At 44.0% G+C, this 19,578-nt stretch overlaps 2 protein-coding genes across 2 annotated transcripts in view; one reads left to right on the top strand and one right to left on the bottom strand.

Moving 5' to 3' along the window:
* Nucleotides 1-5,182, top strand: part of ALDH1L2 (aldehyde dehydrogenase 1 family member L2) — a 66,927-nt gene extending 61,745 nt beyond the window's left edge. Inside the window, exons 22-23 of the mRNA XM_042993072.1 lie at nucleotides 1,152-1,351; nucleotides 3,215-5,182. Coding sequence (XP_042849006.1) covers nucleotides 1,152-1,351; nucleotides 3,215-3,270 — 256 coding nt within the window. The 3' untranslated portion in view covers nucleotides 3,271-5,182. The remainder of the gene's footprint in view (nucleotides 1-1,151; nucleotides 1,352-3,214) is intronic.
* A 6,493-nt stretch (nucleotides 5,183-11,675) lies between these two features.
* NOPCHAP1 (NOP protein chaperone 1) lies at nucleotides 11,676-18,944 on the bottom strand. Its single transcript, XM_007096462.3, has 4 exons — nucleotides 18,799-18,944; nucleotides 16,885-16,971; nucleotides 14,542-14,678; nucleotides 11,676-12,576 (listed from the first exon to the last, which is right to left on the bottom strand). Exons 1-4 carry the CDS (start codon nucleotides 18,908-18,910, stop codon nucleotides 12,358-12,360), a joined length of 555 nt encoding a protein of 184 aa, XP_007096524.1. The 5' UTR covers nucleotides 18,911-18,944; the 3' UTR covers nucleotides 11,676-12,357.
* Nucleotides 18,945-19,578: the final 634 nt, after the last annotated feature.

Below are 19,578 nucleotides of genomic sequence, written 5' to 3'. Positions count from 1 at the left end.
TGTATGTAGCCGAGATTACCTTTGAAAATCTCTTCAGAAGCCACCACACTGAAGCACGTGCTGTCTCTTAATCTTGAGCACGATTAATTTTTCCTCCAGTCTAGGGACAGATCCTCTTTCTTTGCCAGAGCGCCAGATGAAATCCTTGGGTTGCACTTACTGGCCGTGCTGTAGAAAATCATGCAGTTTTAAACATTAGGATGGGACACTCATACTGTGACAGACACGTTGGAACTGGACCCAACTGAGAGATGAGCAGGGTCAGGCTCCACTCTGTTGGGAGTGCACACACACTGAGTCCAAAGGCAGGGGAATCATGATTTAAGGAGTAATTTTGCTCTCCTTTAATGGAATTTTATTAATTGAATTCACTCTCATTTGATGATCTAACACCATGGTATAAAGAAGAATAAAATGTCATTCCTGCCCTCAGGGAGCTGCCAAGTATAGCCGGGAGGTGAACCAGAGATACAGAAAGAGTTAAATCAAAATATTGAGTTTGGAGGAATACATGTTCCCTGATTATGGCTGGCTTTTATTGAGCATGTACTATGTTCCAGGCACTATTAGCTCATTTAGTCCTTGAGACAACAAGAAATGTCCTTTTATTATTCTTGCAGTGTTTTGCAATTAACAAAGGCATGCAGAGATGAAGTCATTTGCCCAAGGTCAAGAGGCCACTCGCTGAGCCACTACACCCTACTGCCTCCACAGTGGCACTGGTGGGAGCTGGGAAGGCTTCAGGGCAAGGCACAGAATGAGCCTTGAGCTGTATGCGAAATCTGGAGAGATGGAGGGAAACAGCGGGGGTGCTCTGAGAATGTATCCAGAAGTAGGACTCCAGGGACAGGGGAGGAAGTGAGAGGTCGTGAAGGAGAACCAAGAAGAAAATGGAAAAGATGACTTCAGATTAGATTTAAAAGGTGTTGCATGATATATACATGAAATATATAACGCTAGTGTTCTAATATGTTGTTGGGAGTTTCTTTTGGTGTAAGCCTGAACTATTTCATTTATAAAAATTCAAGCCAGTTGGCAGTAACGTTTTTCCGTTTCTAGCATGGCGGGGGGCGGGGGGGGAGTAGAACATGACATGAGAGCGTTTTGCTTTGCATTCAGTGATAGGTTGTCTTCCTGCAAACATCTTGCAGGGACATCGATGGAGTGTTGCAGCGAGCAAATAACACAGAGTACGGTTTGGCCTCAGGGGTTTTTACAAGAGACATAAATAAAGCCATGTACGTGAGCGAGAAGCTAGAAGCGGGAACTGTTTTCGTTAACACCTACAACAAGACGGACGTGGCCGCCCCTTTCGGTGGGGTTAAACAATCTGGTTTTGGGAAAGACTTAGGTATGCTCTGCTTTTCTACTGCATGTTCTACTGTCGCAGAGAAGTCTGCTTTATGTTTCGTGCAACCCTTGTGTATTGCTTTGAGGGACATTTGCTATATGGCAGCCGTCCCTGGGTTTTTATGGGCACTACTTGTTTTTTTAACGCGAAACGTTTTTATTTAACATACCTACACAAAAGCACACAAACTGGATGCGTGAAAAGTGTTTTTAAAAGAAGAGTAATGTTGAAAAGAAACTATCTTCCAACTAAAACATGTTTGGCTTTTGACCTGACATTCGTCATGAACTTGGTTTAGCTTTTGTGGGACGAAGTGGAATCAAGACAGAGAAATGAGTGGAGGGCAGTAATCAGCTAGCTCCAAGAATAAATCTTGTCTGTAAGCTGCTTGGCGGTCTTTCAGAATCAATACTGCAATTGGCAGGGTTTTCTGGGAGTCTGGGAACTTATGTTTAGAGTTGCAAAAAGTCCAAAAGATCATTTTTTGTGGGCAATGACACTATCACATTTCAAGTAATAGCTTACTTTGAACACTACCTCCGTATGGACCAGATCTCGTGCTAACTACTTTGCCTGTAGAAGCACAATCGAGCCTCACAATAGCCCTGGGAGGTAAGTGCTATTATTATCTTTATTCTATAAGTGGAGAAACTGGGGCTCAGAGAGGTTGGGGAACTTGCCCAGAGTTATGTAGCCAGCCACTGCTGGAAAGAGAATTCCAAGCCAGGCAGTCTGGCTGCGGAGCCCATGTTCTTACTCCCCGCAGCCAGTCTGGCATGTTGTTTCAAAAGCTGAAATGTTCATGGCTTACTGAAATTATAGTCCCCTAACATAAATTTGGTTAATTTGGGGGGAATTTTTACATCTTCTCTTTCCTGGCAACTTTTGATAATGTATTTGCAGCAAAAAGGGGGTCTCTCCTTCTAAATCCCATTGAGTTGAAGATAAAGAGTGTTTATTATAAAACAATAGAATTTGCCTAAATAGTTTCTTTCTCTCCCAGTTTTAAATTCCCTAAGCCCAGGGGTTCCCAGCCCTAGCTGTACATTGGATTAGAGTCACCTGGGAGCTTTAAAAAATACGAAGATGCTGATTTAATTGGTCTGGGATGGGACCCGTGATCAGGAGTTTTAAAACCTCGCCAAGATAATTCTACAGTAAGGTTAAGAAGCCTTGTTTTAGCTCAACTTCCAGGATCATAAACTCATTAGTTGCACTGCGGTATTCATGCCCTTTCACTGCCGTAGAAATCGACAACTGTACTAGCTCAAAATGGGATAGAAACAGAAAGCAAACCTATTCGTTTGTTTGTTTTTTTGCCTGGATATGCTCTTCTCTGTACAGTGTAAACCAGGAAATCTGCATCATCCTTATCTTTAAAATAAGATTACACCAAAGGGTCTCAAACTTCCTTTCTTCCACTCAGTTCTGCTTCGTTTAGTATAATCCGAAGGACGTATGTTGGCCGCTTCTGCTCAGCCTGAATGGGCAAAGGATGGAGAAGAAGAGTTCGTCATCAGGCAGGGAAATAAGGGAGAAAGGTCTGTGGTGGAGACCGACCAAGCCAACGCTGTTCCTCAGTAGACCTGATAGGTGGGCTAAGCCCCTCCTCCTCAAGGTGTGGTCCGTGGACGCGAGCATCTGCACCATCAGGTGATGGTTAGGAATGCATAATCTCAGGGCTTGCACTGCCATTTCACAAGGTCTCCAGGTGACTCACATGCACTTTACAGTTTGATAAGCCCTGGCTCCGGCCACATTCTAGCTGCTCGGTGATCGATGCACCTACACCTGTGTCCAAAATTCCGGTGACATCACATCCACTTACGAACCATGCTCAGGAACTGCTTGTCTCTTCCCTAGGTGAGGAAGCTCTAAACGAATACCTCAAAACCAAGACTGTGACGCTGGAATACTAGAGAGAGCTGTCGTCGGGAACCCCCTGCAGACAGCCTCACTCCTCAACTCTCTCGACACACTTGAGGAGCCTGGATGTGCTGAAGGAGGAGCCGCGAGTTGAAAAATCCACACGTGGACCGCCAAGGGGGTCAGACCACACGTCTAAGCATTTACACCCGTGCCTGAGTGTTTTCTACTGCACCTTTTATACTTTCAAATGATTTGCAGTTGTTGGGTTTTGACTATGTTGTATCTCACATGTATTTATAGACCGCCAAGCTGCTTTTTCTCCCCAACTAATCTAGCCGTTGTTCATCTTGAAAAATGCCAGTATCAGCCGGTTGTACTACACGAGGTGCATTTTGGGGGAAACTTTGCATAATAATGTGCAGATTTTAACCTCCAAACTATACCTATGGGGCTGTTAAAAGGGTTTTCTATAATTTTGCTCTCATGGAACAGTATATCCTATAAGGAATGTGAAATGAATTTTTTTTTCATATTTGGAAATAAGATACATCTTTGTGCCTTTTGATGTTCTATTTTTCAACCCACTGTGATGGGTAACGAACCCACAAACAGTTCTTCTAGGAATGGGGTACTATGTAATGTTGTGAGCAGTAGACAGAATTGAATGACATTATCTCTGGCTCCAAATAGCTTAAATTCTAATAAATAGGTTTTAAAAAGTGAATTTTACAGCATGACATAGAATATAGTAGCCTTTGGAGACTGATCTTGGTCCATATAATACCATCCTGCCATGTGACTTGAGGAAACCTACACAACTTCTCTGAGCCTCAGTTTCCTGATCTGTCAAATGGGGATAGATAGTAATGCTAGTAATGCCTTCCTCAGGAGCCTTATTTTGAGGAGTCAACGCAATAATATAAGTACCTTGCACTGTGCTTTGTTCATGGTTCTCAAGGGAGGTTAACTTTGTCCCCCCATCACTATTTTAAAAATATATTGAGATAAACTAACCAGATGAATTAATTTTCCTACCACCCCTTTCAGGAGTCACTGATTCCTGTACGCCACTGTTCTGACCCAGTGCTTGATGTAGCAGCACCGGAAAAACGCCCTGTAATGAAAACCGGCAATGGTCCGAGGAAAAGGACTGTCTTTCTTTCTGCAGCTCATTCGTTCTTCCTAGGACATCTCGTTTTCCGCTTCTCTACCTACTGGATCTTCTGTGTGATCGCTGACTGTGTGATCTCGGGCAAGTTCGTAACCTAATATCTCAGAGCCTTGGTGTCTATAAAATGGGGACAAGGTCTCTATCTCATTAGGTGCTGGAAGGAGCCAATAGAATGATATGATGCAGAACGCACCTGACAAGGTGTTTGGACCATAGTCGGTGCCTGAGAAATGGGAATTCTTATAATCCATGCAGGACTCACTAGATTGACCGTTGTCAGACAAAAATATTCGGTGAGCAAATTATCACCATCCACATGTGACTGGAAGGTGAGTTCCTGAATCACAGTGTCGCTGGAAGATGGTTGGAGAAATTAACTTCTATTACTCCTCCTTTTATAAAATTTCAGTGAACATTCCTGTCTCTGGATTCGAAGGAGCCCTTAGTTAATCCTTGGTACTTTGGAGAGTCAGCAGCTTAACATAAAGGGAATGTAAGGAACCAATCAACAAACCAAATCCGAGACAGAAAACATCCAAAGGGAAGAATACCAGGAGTGATCCTGCCATGATCAATAGAGCATATTTTGCCTATAAGCGTGTTTTATTATACAATAGCTCATTTACCATCAGAGCTTGACACAGGTGAAACTCTAAATCGGTAGGAATATTCTGAGTCTAAACTGACAGTTCATATTTGAATAAAATGACAAAAGCCTTATTAGAAAGGAATCACTTTTTTAAAAAGTATTATTTAAATTCAAGTTAGTTAACATACAGTGTAGTCTTGGTTTCAGGAGTAGAACCCGGTGATTCATCTCTTACATATGACACCCAGTGCTCATCCCAAAAGTGCCCTCCTTAATGCCCATCACCCATTTAGCCCCCACCCACCCACCCACGTCCCCTCCAGGAGCCCTCAGTTTCTTCTCTGTATTTAAGAGTCTCTCATGGTTTGCCTCCCTGTTTTTATCTTATTTTTCCTTCCCTTATGTTCATCTGTTGTGTTTTTTAAATTCCACATATGAGTGAAATCATATGATATTTGTCTTTCTCTGACTGACTTATTTCACTTAACATAATACCCTATTAGAAAGGAACCACTTAAAAAAATGTTTTAAGGTTTATTTTTAAGAGAGAGAGAGAGAGAGAGAGTGTGAGTCGGGGAGGGGCAGAAAGAGACAGGGAGATATAGATACAGAATCTGAAGCAGGCTCCAGGCTCTATGCTGTCAGCCCAGAGCCCACCGTGGGACTCAAACCCACGAACTGTCAGATCATGACCTGAGCCGAAGTCAGACACTTAACCGGCTGAGCCACGCAGGTGCCCACAGAGGAACTACCTTTAAATGCAGTGTTTTAACTGACTTCACATGAACTAAAATATCACTTTATCAAATATTTTAATAACAGAAAAAATGGCAAACAAAATCCTGGACTTTTGGACTGTTTCTTCTGGACTGATGTTTCTCCCTATTAATCTCAGTAGCAGTGTTTTTAATCTTCTTTGGGCCACACACCACTTTGAGAATCTGATAAAAGTGTGGAGCCCCTCTGTCCTACTTCTACCGCCCAAATTCCCACGCACAGCCCTGCAAATATCTTCAAGGGATGCGCAGATCTCCTCCAGCCCGTGCTTGGAGAGATGCGCAAAGCCTTCTGCCACAGCGGGTGCTAAAGTTCCTACCGGCTTGTTTTGATATCTGACTGCTGATCAGAATCAAAGCCTGCATGGAATTCCAGTGAATTCGAACTGGAACAGAATGACCCACAGCCTACCAGGCGATTTAATTAACACAGGGAATAATTAGATTATCACTCTTCTGGACCCCTGGCTGGCTCTGTAGGCAGAGGTCTCTTGATCTCAGGGTCTTGTGAGTTCGAGCCCTATGTTGGGCATAGAGATTATTTAAAAAAATTTTTTTTAAATTTTTTTAACGTTGATTTATTTTTGACAGAGAGAGAGAGAGAGACAGCATGAGTGGGGGAGGGGCAGAGAGGGAGACACAGAATCCGAAGCAGGCTCCAGGCTCTGTCAGCACAGAGCCTGACGCAGGACTCGAAGTCACAGACCGCGAGATCATGACCTGAGCCGAAGTCGGACGCTCAACCGACTGAGCCACCCAGGCGCCCCCCAAAAAAACTTTTTAAGAAGATTATCACTATTCTTTCAGATCGTGGTTTATTTGGCTAAACTGAAGGATAAAGCTGTGATCTGTCACCTGCGTAGGGAGGTGTGGACACTCTAGGCCCTTCTAATCCTCTTCCACACGCCTTTGCTAAAGCAGTCCCCCCTTTGCTCACGCACCCTCTGCGCCTTCCTACCCCCAGCTCGGTTTAAGGGTCTCTCCGCTGTGCTCTCCCTTGTGAGGAACACAGTGCTTACCCTTGGTGCTGAAACCATCTGCCACCCTAGCTAGGTATGAGCACCCCTTCCCCACCCCCAGGATTGGCCTTGACTTTCGGCCACGGAAACTGCAGCTGTCATTTATGGAGGGCCTCCTGTGGGCCACACGCGGCGCTAAGCACTTTGTAAATGCTATCTGATTTAATCTTCGCGTCTGAGAAAAATGAGTCCGTCGAGGTTCTCTTCTTACTGGCTCCACGGCTACCGAGCCGTCCTCATCGCGGATGCTGGTGACTGCTCAGGTCCCGCAGCTGGTCTTCCTCATGCCTCCTTATGTAACTGCTCTAAGTCTAAATCAGATGCTGTCACTCCTCTGCCCAAACCTTGCGATTCAAATAGAATCAAGTCCAGTGTACTCACTGGGGCCTGCGAAGTCCTATCCATCTTGCTCCTTGCCACCTCTGACTTCATCTCCTATGAATTTTCCTCCTGTTCTGTCTAGTCACCCCAGCTGCCTTGACGTTCGTTCCTGAAGCGAATCAAGCTCTTGCCCCAGGGCCCTTGCACTTACCGTTCCTCTTCCCGGTGGTGTGCTGGCACATATTTACCCAATGGTCCTCCGGGGAAATTTTTGGAGCATTGGCTAACTTCTGTATATAAATGCTCTCATCAAAGCTGATTTCAAGCTACAGAGATGCGTGCAGTCAGAGCAAGCGGAAGCCAGTGCCGGCACACGACTGCCTTTTCCTGCAACTCTCTTTGCCGACGTACAACCTCCTGGCTGACTGCCTCACTTCATGTCTCACCTCCAATCCCATCTCACTAGAGATGGATCTTCTAGCACATGTGTCCGTCCTCACACTCATACCTCATCTGCCCTGTCACTATTCTTCTTATCCTGCCTTCTTTTCATAGCACTTATCACAGCCTGGCATGCATTTATTTACCATCAATCTCTCCCCCTTAGAATGTGAGCTTCACAAACAGGTGCTTCTTTTGTTCCATGCGGCATCTGCAATGCCGAATACATAGAAGGAAGGAGCTCAGTAAATATTTGCCTTCAAGTGAAAGAGGTTAAGTAACCTGCCCAAATCACACAGCTGTTCACTGGTAGAACAGGTACTCGAAGCAGTGAAGTTGCTGGTCTTAACCAAGCTGGATGGCTCTTCATGCCAAAGCCGGAATCAGGGCCTGCGTAGGGCACGGCAGCAAACACCAAACACTGGTCGCCATCCGCAAGAGCTGTTGTGGAAGTGGCTAGAAACAGGCTGCAAAACCAGACTGGATCCCCTATGCCTGCCCTCCAGGGAAGTGAAAGCTGTCGAGGGCGACCCGGACTAAAGGAGACCATTAGAAGACTAAATGAGACGTGGTGGATGGGGGGTGATTATCATCACTGTTAATGCAAATGATACCCAAGTGGATTTTTAAAATGATTAAACAATACCTAACTATGTAAAATTACATCAAACAGGAAGGGAAGATTCAACCATAAACTTCCCACACAGAAATAACCACGGATAATTGAGACTGTGTCAGACTTTTTCCATGAAAATATATTTTACAGAATTAGTATAATATGGCACATAACTTTGTTACCTGCTTTTTTTTTCATCTTTCTGTGTCAATAAACATGCTTCTTCACATGTTGAGTGGCTTTAATTCACTTGTTCTCCGTTGGTGGACACTTAGACACATGTTGGACATGGTTGGTTTTTGCTATTTTAAAATTTGCAATAAATCTCACGCAGAAATTTATGAACAAATCTGTTGGTTAGGATAAGTTCCTAACAGTTTCCCCCACATTCTTGCCACCACTGTGCATTATTCCTATAGCATCATAATACCTCACAATTTCTGAGCACTGTTCTAAACACGTGCTGTGTGTCAACGCATTCATTTCTTGGCAAAACCCCATAAGGGGACCGTTACCCCCATGTTGCAGATGGGGAAAGTGAAGGAAGTGGCTGGGCTGAGGTCTGGTCCGGATAGCTTTGGAGTCTGTGCTTGTGGCAGAGGACTACGGGGCCCACAGTGGCCAGGTGCGACAGGCTGAACTAAACCTGCTCTAACAGTTATCTACTAGGAGGCCTTAGGAAAGATACGTTGCAGCTCCGGGTCACTTTCCTCACCTGTGAAGTGGACGTAAGCAGAATGAGCTCCTAAGGTGGTGGTGTTTTGTTTTTTTTTTTTTCCACAATTAGGAAACTGTGTCACAAAACAAAACCTAGCGATAGTTCCATCTGCAGTTATTTAATGCAGTGAGTCCGTGACGTCCTTTGTTTCCCTCGCAGTGCTTGATGTACAGGCTCAAGAGTTTGTGGACACCAGACAGGACTCTCAGGAATCCTATCCAGTCGTAAAATACCCAGTCCTCTCACTTCTTTATGTGCCTCCTTTTTCGGGAGGAGAAATACTTTCTTTTCCAAAAGTTTACTAACACGGCTTTGCTCATTGGGCAGGTCCGTGTCACGTGCTCATTTCCAAACCAGTCGCGGGCAACGGTTTCCCACGACCGGGCAGTGGGGAGCCAACCACAAAAATTCCAGCGTTAAACTCTTTGGAAAATCCACCAGTCCTATTTACCCTGTCTTGTTTCTTCTGGATCGAGAACCACGATGCTATTCGTCTTAAGCATAGATGAATTACTTTACTTACAGAAAGAGAAAAAGGGTAGTTTAATGAACATTTACTGTACATTTCCATCAAGTGAAAGGCCCTATGCTAGGCACTGAGGGAAATAAAGTGAAAATAAGACCCAACTTCTCCGGTCTTTCCCTACCAGAGTCGTGGATACGGGAACCATAAATCCACGAGCTACTTTGTAAGGCAGGCATTCCTTAGAAGTACCATATTTCATGGACAATTAAAATACTGTGAGAGTAGGTGGGAGATCCGTTCAGAATGAAATTTCTGCTTCAAAGGCCATCACAGCTGATTTTCACATTTGTAACTGTCCAGAGTCACAGAGGGATGGTATTCCAAGCACGGGGAGACCATCTCACCAGCCTTAGCAGCAATGTAAACACTGCCCGATCGGCTGCCACATCTCACACGAGCCTCTGGCAGACAGAGCACAGGTCGGACCAACCAAAGCCCAACAGTGATTTACTTTCCAATAGACTGAAAGGCAAACTACTGACAAACAAAACGGCTTTTTAATTAAGGGATAACATGCATACGGCAAAGTGCACGGATGTTAAACGTGCAACTCAAATACGTTTTTGTATATACTCGAGTGGTGGTGACTGGAGTATGAAACACGCTAGTGGGTGACACAGAAAGGGCTCAGGAAGTATTATTACCTATTATTGTCCCATCTGCTGATTTGGAAAGTGAAGAATACAATCTTTCTCTGTGTTTTTTTTGTTTTTTGATATGTGGCTTGAAACATTCTTTTTTTCTGTGAATTCTTTATGTACTTTGGCCTTTTTGTTATTAAGGTATTAGTCCTTTTTCTATTTTGTAAGAGCCCTTTATAGATTGATGCTCACTCTTTCTTATATTGCAAATATTTTCCCCAATTTGCCCCTTGCCTTTAAAATGTCTTTACTACCTCCTGGTTTTTAGTATTTATGTGGATGCGTTTTCTGCTCTTTTCCTTTGTGATTTCAGACTTTGACGTTCTGCTTAAGAAAAAACAAAAACAGAAACAAAAAGGTTTTGACTCCTGCTTCCTGAAAAAAGAAATAAAAACTATTTCACTATTAAATATTCACCCATATTTTAGTATGGAACCCTTATAATTTTATTTCTATTCAAATCTTTAATCCACATATAATTTATCTTAGCACACAGTGTGAGGCTAAGATCTAACCTTTTTTGAAACAGCCGGTTCTGACATTGTACACTAAATAATTCACCCAGTTTACACTCACTTAAAATGACATCTTTATCATAAATTAAATTTTCATGGTTTTCTTTTTTCTACTATGTCATGAGCATGTCCAGAGGACCTGAGTTTAGTTGACTTCCCTCACTGTATAGGGAGGCTCGCTGTAATACACGAGACAGCCATGGCAGGAGGGAATATTCACATTCTACACACTAGCATGTATTTCTAGACTGACTGGTCTCTCACTGATCACTCGGCATATTTCTGTTGTGAGGCTGTATTTCCTGTGAAGTTACACCTTCATATCCCCCTGCCAGGAGCAGCCTTCCATGGCTTGTAATTTCCCATATGCCCTCATCCATCCATTGATTTGGTAACATTATTCATGCCTATTCTGTACCATGCACCATGCTAAGTAGTGAACCAGATAAATGCAATTCTTTCCACGATGTAGCATAATATATTAGCCGGCAGGAGACAATCTTTGAATATTTACACCAGTAATCCGTCACTGTTGTGTTTGGTGCTACAGAATATAGCACAATAACCTTTCTAGCTGAGGAGTCTCATTTCCAGATCTGTTCGTCTCTTCGTACATTTAGTGAGACACAGCCCAGAAGAGCTGGTTCCAATTTCCAATGGGAAATACCAGGAAGAACCTTGAGAATCATCTTCAGAGTATTTACAAGACAATGATGTGAGGAGTAGGAACAAATAGTTAAAAGTTAAAAGAGAGACCTAAAACTCTAGGGCACAAATGCCATCAGCTTAGCCCACTTGGAGACAGTCCTTTAAATTCTCAGGCCTATATCCTGAGCAAAGCCAGTCCCATGAGATCTGAGATTGAATAAGGTCAAGGATGAGGCAGAAAGGCGATGCCACCATAGGATCATTTTGACCTTTGAAAGGGGGAAAACTAGTTGTATATATAGCTTATAGCTCTTTGTGACCCATACCCTGTTTTTTCTGTGATGCCCCTATTTTCTACATCTGACAGGTTTTAAACTGTGGGCAACTGTGTAGAATAGTTTTAATAGCTCAAACAAAAAAATTTGCCTATGGAAAAAAAGGAAAAACAAAAAAACCCAAAAGACAAAAAAATCATGAATTTTTCCAACCAGTAAATTCTACCTGCACTGAGTTCAGGCTGCAGAGTCACCAACAATGATGAAACCATACAGCACCAGATTCCCAGCTCAAACTGCAAAGGACTTTTGTGGTTTTTATTTTTTGTTTTTTTGTTTTTTTTTTTTTAATGAAAGTAGATATGCCTGAGGGCAGCTGAATATAAATAATTCTTATCTTTATAAAAAATTTCTTTCTCTTAAAAAAAAAATTCTCCCCTATTGAACCCACACTGTGATGGTAACAAATAAATCTGATTTTATAATATCCCAAAAAACCTATATTGGGTTATTCAAGAGAATGAATTTCAAACAAAAACAAAGGATTTGTATTTTTACTTTAAAATAAGTTTGATATTTCCGAAGTCTATGCAGAAGAAAGAAAATGCCAGCAAATTCACTTGTCACCATACAAGTGACAAGCTAAGCTTTCTAAAGGGAATCTCTTTAGCATGAGATCAAATACAGTCTGCTCTTAGAAGATTCCCCAAATGCTACTATTCCAGCCTTTAAAAGATAGTTTCTGTTTCTCTGAGAAACAAAAAATATCTAATATCACATACAAGCACCACAGATACCTGAAATGCAAAATAACCAGCAAGTCACATTCTTTTTCCACAGAATTAGCAGGCATATGTCACCTGTTCCCAAGGTCATTTATTTTACTCTTTCCTTTTTTTACTGGCAGGGCTGTCCAAAACCTCGATCTTGCCTTTTCCGTCTTCTGAATGAGGAAGTTTAAAGTTGTCTGTGGTGACTTCTGAAGAGGCGGTGTCGTCTTCCTCAGAGTCTGAGCTGTCCTCTGAGCTGTCTTGCGAACTCTCTTCCGAACTGTCCTCTTCTTTTGAATCGGACTGATTCATCTCAAACAAGGCCACATCCTGCCAAAAGCACCACGTGAGAAATTTATTCCAGGGCAGTTGCCTAAAGTTGTGATAACAACCCTGGGAAGAACCAACTTTTGGCCCAAATACTGAAGCACAAAGGACAAGAAATATTTTTAGTGCAATATGGCACTTTTTTTCTTTCAGTTGCCACAGTCCACCATAATGATTTACATTTACTACAAGTCTAAAAAATCCTCCCATGACCCGATTCTATATACCCTGAACACATTCAACGATAGGCGTTCAACAAATATTAATCGAGGTGCCTGGGTGGCTCAGTCAGTTAAGTGCCTGCCTCACTCTTGATTTTGGCTCGGGTCATGACCTCACAGTCATAGGCTCGAGTCCCGGCTTGGGCTCTGCACTGGGCATGGAGCCTACTTGAGAGTCTCTCTCTCTCCTTCTGACCTTCCCCAGCTCATGCACACACGCATGCGTGCCCTCTAGAAAACAACAACATAAACCCCCAACAAAACAAAAAAAACACAAATATTAACAAATACTAACATGAGCCAGGCACCACGCTAGGTCCTAGAGACTCCACAAGAGCAGCAACAAAATCCTTGCCTTTGTGCAACTTAACGTTTTTGAGCAGGGATTGGCAAGTTGTAGCCTGTTGGCCAAACCCAGCCCACTAACTGTTTTTGTTTAGCTCATGGGCTAAGAATGTTTTTTTTTTCCCCCAGTGGTAGGGAAAAAAAATTAAAAAATAATATTTCATAAAACATAAAAATTATATGATATTCAAGTTTCAGTGTCCATAAGTAACATTGATAAAATTTGCCTATTCGTGACATAATCGTCTACAGCTGCTTTCATGCTAAAGCGGCAGAAATGAGCAGTCACAAAGAGACAGTACGGTCCACAAAGCAAAAGTATTTACTAGCTGGTCCTTTACACAAAATATTTGCTGACCTCTGGTCTAGTTGGGAAAGAAAGACAATGAACACCTACATGTAAAGCACAGTGTGGAGCAGTGAAAATGAACAAAAGTAAAGTAGGATAGGATAAGGTACTCATGGGCCATCGGGAAAAGCCTCTTGTTGAGGGGACAATTGATGACAGGTAGAGGGAGTTAAGCTGCAGAAATGTGGGCAAGAGCCTTCTACACAGAGGGAACAGGCCTGGAGCAAGGCGCGTGAACGGGAGCGCAGGCAAGAGGGGGCCAGGAGGGAGGGAAGTCAGATGGAGAGCTGGAGGCCGCTCACACGGGCCCTGGAAGGACTCTGAATTCATCAGAAAGGTGATGGGAAAGTGAGCCACAGACAGTGTGAAGAACAGATTCTAGGGAAGAAAGGGCAGAAGCAGGGGAGCCTGTTGAGAAGTCACTGCAATAGTCCAGGGTGGAGACCACGATTCCGTGGACCGAGGGCGGCAGCAGCAGCCGTCACACAGAGTGGCTGGCTCTGGGAAATATTCTGGAAGCAGCGCTGAGCAGAGCTGCTGCCGAATGGGATATTATCATCAACAACGGTGTCGGCTCTGTCCAGACACAAGTGTTATAAAGGGAACTCGGGGGCAGAAATAAGATGTGAATCTAAATGGAGAGGATTTTGCATGTGGCTTAGGTAATCAGTTATTGCATTAAACACATTCATTTTTGCATTTTCTATCAATCAGGCTGTGATTACTTCTTTCAGGCCTTGGATGGGAAAAAAAAATCCACTAGGACACTTAGTAAATTAATGCTTCAAGATAACAAATGTAATATTTGACCTTAAAAGCCCTCCTATGATTCTCTATTACTAAATTTCTAAGCTCCACCCAAGGAAGCTTACTGGTCTGTAAGATCCCTAATCATAAAATGACCGAGTTCCCACACAGTGCTGGAAGCATGAGCTGACTTTGCAAGAAGGAAAATAACACTTGGAGTTAAAATGGAAAAGTCCTCTCTTTTGTAGATGATGGGGCATACCGGTAAATTTCATACTTGATGAAATGAAAACAAAGCATAGCTACCATTTGTATAACTTTTCCAAGACTCCCATCAATATCTTCAATATTGAAATGCCCAGGGGGTGCGGCTGCCATTTCTTTTCTTAGCTTTTCATTTGCCTGAGCCATCTGTGGGAGAAAGGTCTGTACTTGGTCCAACACTAAGGAGAGAAAATAGAGTGTATCAATATTTATGTTAGTCTTTGGCCACACTTCAAATTTTAAAATCCAGAATTTCCTATAAAACACTTCTGACTTGAAAAGTAATCAGGGGCACCTGGGTGGCTCAGTTGGCTCTGCTGGGCATCCGACTTCGGCTCAAGTTATGATCTCCCGGTCTGTGGGTTCGAGCCCCGCATCAGGCTCTGTGGTGACAGCTCGGAGCCTGGAACCTGCATTGGATTCTGGGATTCCCCCCTCTCTCTGCCCCTCCCCTGCTCATGCTCTGTCTCACTCTGTCTCTCAAAAATAAAATGTTTAAAAAAAATCTATTTTTAAAGTAGACAACAGTTATAACTTAAAAAAACTCAAATTTCTTCCATTTTAAAAACCTCTAACCTTTTTCTGAATCCTTAAAGCAGTAGGACTACACAAGTTAGCGAATATTTCTCAATGTTTATTAGTGTTTTCATATATCCCCAGAACTGCACATTTCTAGAATGCTGGCATTCAACCAATAGTCACTACATAAGGAGAAAGTATGACTTAATAGTTAAACGAGCCAGGCTCTGAGGCTTTGCATTCAGGCTGACGAGGTTATTCACAGCGTCCCAGTTCCGCCTTCTACCTGAACTACCTTCCGCACGTTAACTAAGTAGTGGTTGTCTCCACCTACCCAACATGTTCCCCTTGTTTCTGATAACATAATCCTGACCTTCCTTTTAAGCTCTGTCATTCCTTGCCACTCTTGTGCCTTACCCTATACATGCCTAGATGTTCCACAACATTGGTCACCATGCTTTGGTGTAATACCATAGACGGTGACACTGTGACCTAGCCAGGCCCATAAGAGATCACCCTGGAACTTCAGCCTGAACCGTGGAGAAAGAGAGCCCTTCTTTCTGAGTCAGTAAATGAGTGGTTGAGCTGCTGATGAACTGGGCAACTTGCCCCATGGTGAGGAAGGGCCTGTTCTAGAGTGAGCCAACACCTAGGGAAGCAGAGCTAAGAGTTAGAGCAGGAGACCCCGGATGACAGCGAGCACCTGGGTGCAGAGGTACCTGAAATCACTGCTCCCTGTCCCACAATAAAATTGGTCAACGTAACTGATTTTTTGGCTTAAGGCAATCAGGAGTTGGAGTTTAGTCATCTGCAGCCACAAGTGTCCCAAAAAATTTAAATTTAACCATTCAATACCTCAATTTAGGAGTGCCTGGGTGGCTCAACTGGTTAAATGTTCAACTCTTGATTTCATTTCAGGTCATGATCTCACAGTTCGTGGGATGGAGCCCCGAGTCAGCCTCTGTGCCGACAGCGTGGAGCCTGCTTAGGATATTCTGTCCCTCTCTCTCTCTTTGCCCCTTCCCCACGCATGCACGCGAGCATTCTCTCTCTCTCAAAATAAATAAATAAACAAAACCTCAATTTACTCATCTGTAAAACAGGGGTAATAACTGTATTATCCTAAGTACAGGGGAATCAATAAGCAAGGTATGTCTAATGTCGTTAGCTCTCAAAAGAAGCCCAGCACATAACTGTGCATATAATGAGTTCTCAAAACCTGTTAAGTCACTGATACAGCTACACAATACATGACTGAAACGTCTGGAGTACAGAAGATGAAAAGAAAAAGGTGCTAAAGGTCAAGAAATGGCCTTGAATTGAAGTGCCTGGCTGGCTCAGCCGGTTGAGTGTCCGCCTTCAGCTCAGGTCATGATCTCACAGCCCAAAGTGGGCTCTGTGCTGACAGCTCAGAGCCTGGAGCCTGATTTGGATTCTGCGTCTCCCTCTCTCTCTCTACTCCTCCCCCGCTCATGCTCTCTCTCCCTGTGTCTCTCAAAAATAAATAAACATTTAAAAAATTGTTTTTTTAGAAAGGGGGAAAAAGAAATGGCCTTTAATTGTAAAATAGGGCTGCCAGAGGGTGAAATCAGGCCATATACATACAAAGCCCCACAATTAATCACAAGGAAAGAAATGAGAAACATAAAAAAGACTCAAATGGAACTCTACAGATGGAATGAATACACCGTGAGCAACTCGTTTAGACACCAAACCCCCTGAGCAGTCCCAGGGCGACGACAAAGAGCTTGGGTCCAATAGCTGGGGTTCCCTGTGGACCTCTACTGCTTACATGGGCAAAATTTAACATCACAGAGAGTTGTGGAGAGAGAAAGGGGTAAAAGAAAGAGAGGGAAAGATACTTACAGGGACTCCTCTCTATCCGAACTGTTTGAAGAGTGGAAGTTTTTCTGCAATTAGGCTTGGGGTTGATGAGTAACCTGTCCCATATACCTGAAAGCACACCAACACTGAATTTACTAGAGCATAAGGAAATAGAAGCCCGTCAGCGAACTTGTCATGACCACTCTCAAGTCTTGAACATTCCACATTCTCCAAGACATTTTTAGAAAAAGAGGCCCTCCAAGTTCCATTGCAACATTTTACCTCTTTACAAACACCCAGCTGCCCTTCCTTAGGCCTGTCTCATACATCTGTATGTGTCACCGATGCTAAGCATTAAGTGCAAACTAACCTGCACCTGTGCGGATCAGAAATCCATCAGTGACAAATGAGTTTCTGCAACAAAGGGACAGAGGAAGCAGTACAGACACAATAATAGTTAAGTGGAGCCAGAAGTGGTTATATTGGGCAAATTATTTAACCTCTTGGAGCATTCCTTTATTTATAAAGCACACCTGCCTTTGTTAGTGGACCTTCATTAAACATGTCCAACCTAGGGGCGCCTGAGTGGTTCAATCGGTTAAACATGTGACTTCAGCTCAGGTCATGACCTCACGGTTGGTTCGTGCGTTTGAGCCCTGAGTTGGGCTCTGGGCTGACAGCTCACAGCCTGGAGCCTCCTTCGGATTCTGTCTCTCTCTCTCTGGCCCTCCCCAACTCACGCGCTGTCTCTCTCTCTCTCAAAAGTAAATAAACATTAAAAGAAAATTAAAAAAAAAATATCCAACCTAGACAAATGAGCCCTTTGAAAACCTTTTGTTGCCCCACCACCACCCCCATACACTTTTTCGGCCCCCTCACGACTACTTGCCAAATCAAACAACTCTTCAGCCCATCAGAGTTCAGAGGACAGGGCCTGAGTTTTTCAAAACTCAAGGCTTTGATCCCCCTGTTTCCAGCAACTGGAAAACCTCTTCACTTAAGTACAAAACTCCTGTTCACCCCCAAAGCAGAGCTTAACAAATATTCTTTGATTACTACTTTAGGTCTAACAATGGGATTAGCATAAAGAATCCCATCAGTCTGGAGCTAGACTGACTGCATTCAAATCCTAATTTTGCCACTTTCCAGCCAAGAGATCTCCAGCAAGTTACTTATCTGTATGATACACGGTGACTCAGTTTCTCACCTTTATAAAATAGAGATAACAGAACCTTCTGCACAAGGCTTTTGTGAGGATTAAACAAGTTAATTAATTCCTGGGTCACAGTAAGCACTACCTAAGCGTTGGCTCTTATAACTTTGGGATGCTCTGGGTTCTCACCGAATGTCTTCAAGCTAATATTCACTGAGAATACCTCCATTTCCCAAATGTGAAAACTGGGGCGTTCAGAACGTAAACTTTCCTATAGTTCTACAGCTAATCACGCGTGGAGTTGGGATTCGAATCCATGCTTTTAAACTCCACTACGGTGTCTGCAATCCTATGTAGCTTTCCTGGAACCAAGTGTCCCTCTACGAGACAGAGGCAAGGCACTAAGGGGTGGTTCTGAGAACACAAAGGGGTGGGGGTGCGGGGGTTAATCCATAATAGTCACCTGCTCCCCCCACCAGCCAGCTGCTGGGACCCGGGACAGCCGACCTAAGGCCCTCCTCAAGCCCTCCCCCTTAGGGGACGTGTCCTGCTGCGCCGCTCCGCAGGGTGGGGGCCCACTACTCCGCAGAACCTAAGACTCTCTCTGGGCCCATGGCCGCGTGGCCGCCCCGAGGCCTCCGAACCCCAGCCGTGCCGTGGCGGTCACGCGGAAGCCCTGTGGCCACCCCTGGGCGTCCCTTCGGGGGTGCCGGGCTCGGGCAGGGGGCCGTCAGCCTGTCCCCCCGGCTCACACGCCCCCCGCCGCACGTGAGCACTGCATGCCAACGCCACCCGCCCGTCACCTGCGCGGCCGCCGCTTCCCGCTGTCAGCAGTTCCTTAGACACCGAGATCCCCGAGCAGTCCCGGGGTGAAGAGGGAGAAGCTCCAGACTGGGACTCCTCGCGTACCTCCATGCCCCTCGCTAGACTTGAGAGCCAGCCCACCCAGACCCGGATGCAGGAAAGAAGCTCGGGCAGGGGGCGGGGCCAAGGCCGCGATTGGACGAAACTAGGAAGTGGGCGGGGTTATGGCAGCCGGCGGCCAGGGCGACACCTGGCGGATCCCTGAGGCCACTTCTGTGGTGGGAAAAGGAAGGTTGGGGCTTCTGAGGTCCCATCACTGGATGAAACAGCTGGCAAAAGTTGATTTTAGTCAAACGATCCGGACAACAGCGCACCATGGGGCTGTCCTTCTCGTTCTTTTATTTTTATATTGTGGTTAAAAAAAAAAACATAGGCAACATAAAATTTAGCATCTTAACCATTTTTAAGTGGACAGTTCAGAAGTGTTACATGTATTTACATGTTTATGCACAAGATCTCTAGAATTTTTCATCTTGCAAAGCTGAAACTGTTCGTTGAGCAACTCCCCCTTATTGTTATCATAATAACAACTTAACATTATATTACAACCAAATTCTAAAATGTAGGGCACAAAAAATTATGGGAGAAATGACAGCAGGCACTGAAAACACTGATTGATGTAGTTTAAAAGCTGACTTCACTCTCTTTCTATTTAAAATCTACTCTGGAGATCATTCAGGGAAGGACAGCACCTTTCTTTCTTTATATTTCCAGTGCCT

The sequence above is a fragment of the Panthera tigris genome, chromosome B4 (genome assembly GCF_018350195.1).
Source record: "Panthera tigris isolate Pti1 chromosome B4, P.tigris_Pti1_mat1.1, whole genome shotgun sequence".
NCBI classification, from domain to species: Eukaryota; Metazoa; Chordata; class Mammalia; order Carnivora; family Felidae; genus Panthera; species Panthera tigris.
Note: the sequence above shows the minus strand (reverse complement) of the source record. Positions and strands in the feature narration are given on the sequence as shown.

Bases quoted from the DNA above. Each gene is read 5' to 3' on its own strand.
- NOPCHAP1 (XM_007096462.3), bottom strand. From the start codon at position 18,910: ATGGAGGTACGCGAGGAGTCCCAGTCTGGAGCTTCTCCCTCTTCACCC. The intron at 16,972-18,798 runs GTGACGGGCGGG...GTGTGCTTTCAG, and splicing joins GGGAAGCGGCGGCCGCGCAG to GTATATGGGACAGGTTACTC. The intron at 14,679-16,884 runs GTAAGTATCTTT...TTCTCTCCTTAG, and splicing joins TCGGATAGAGAGGAGTCCCT to TGTTGGACCAAGTACAGACC.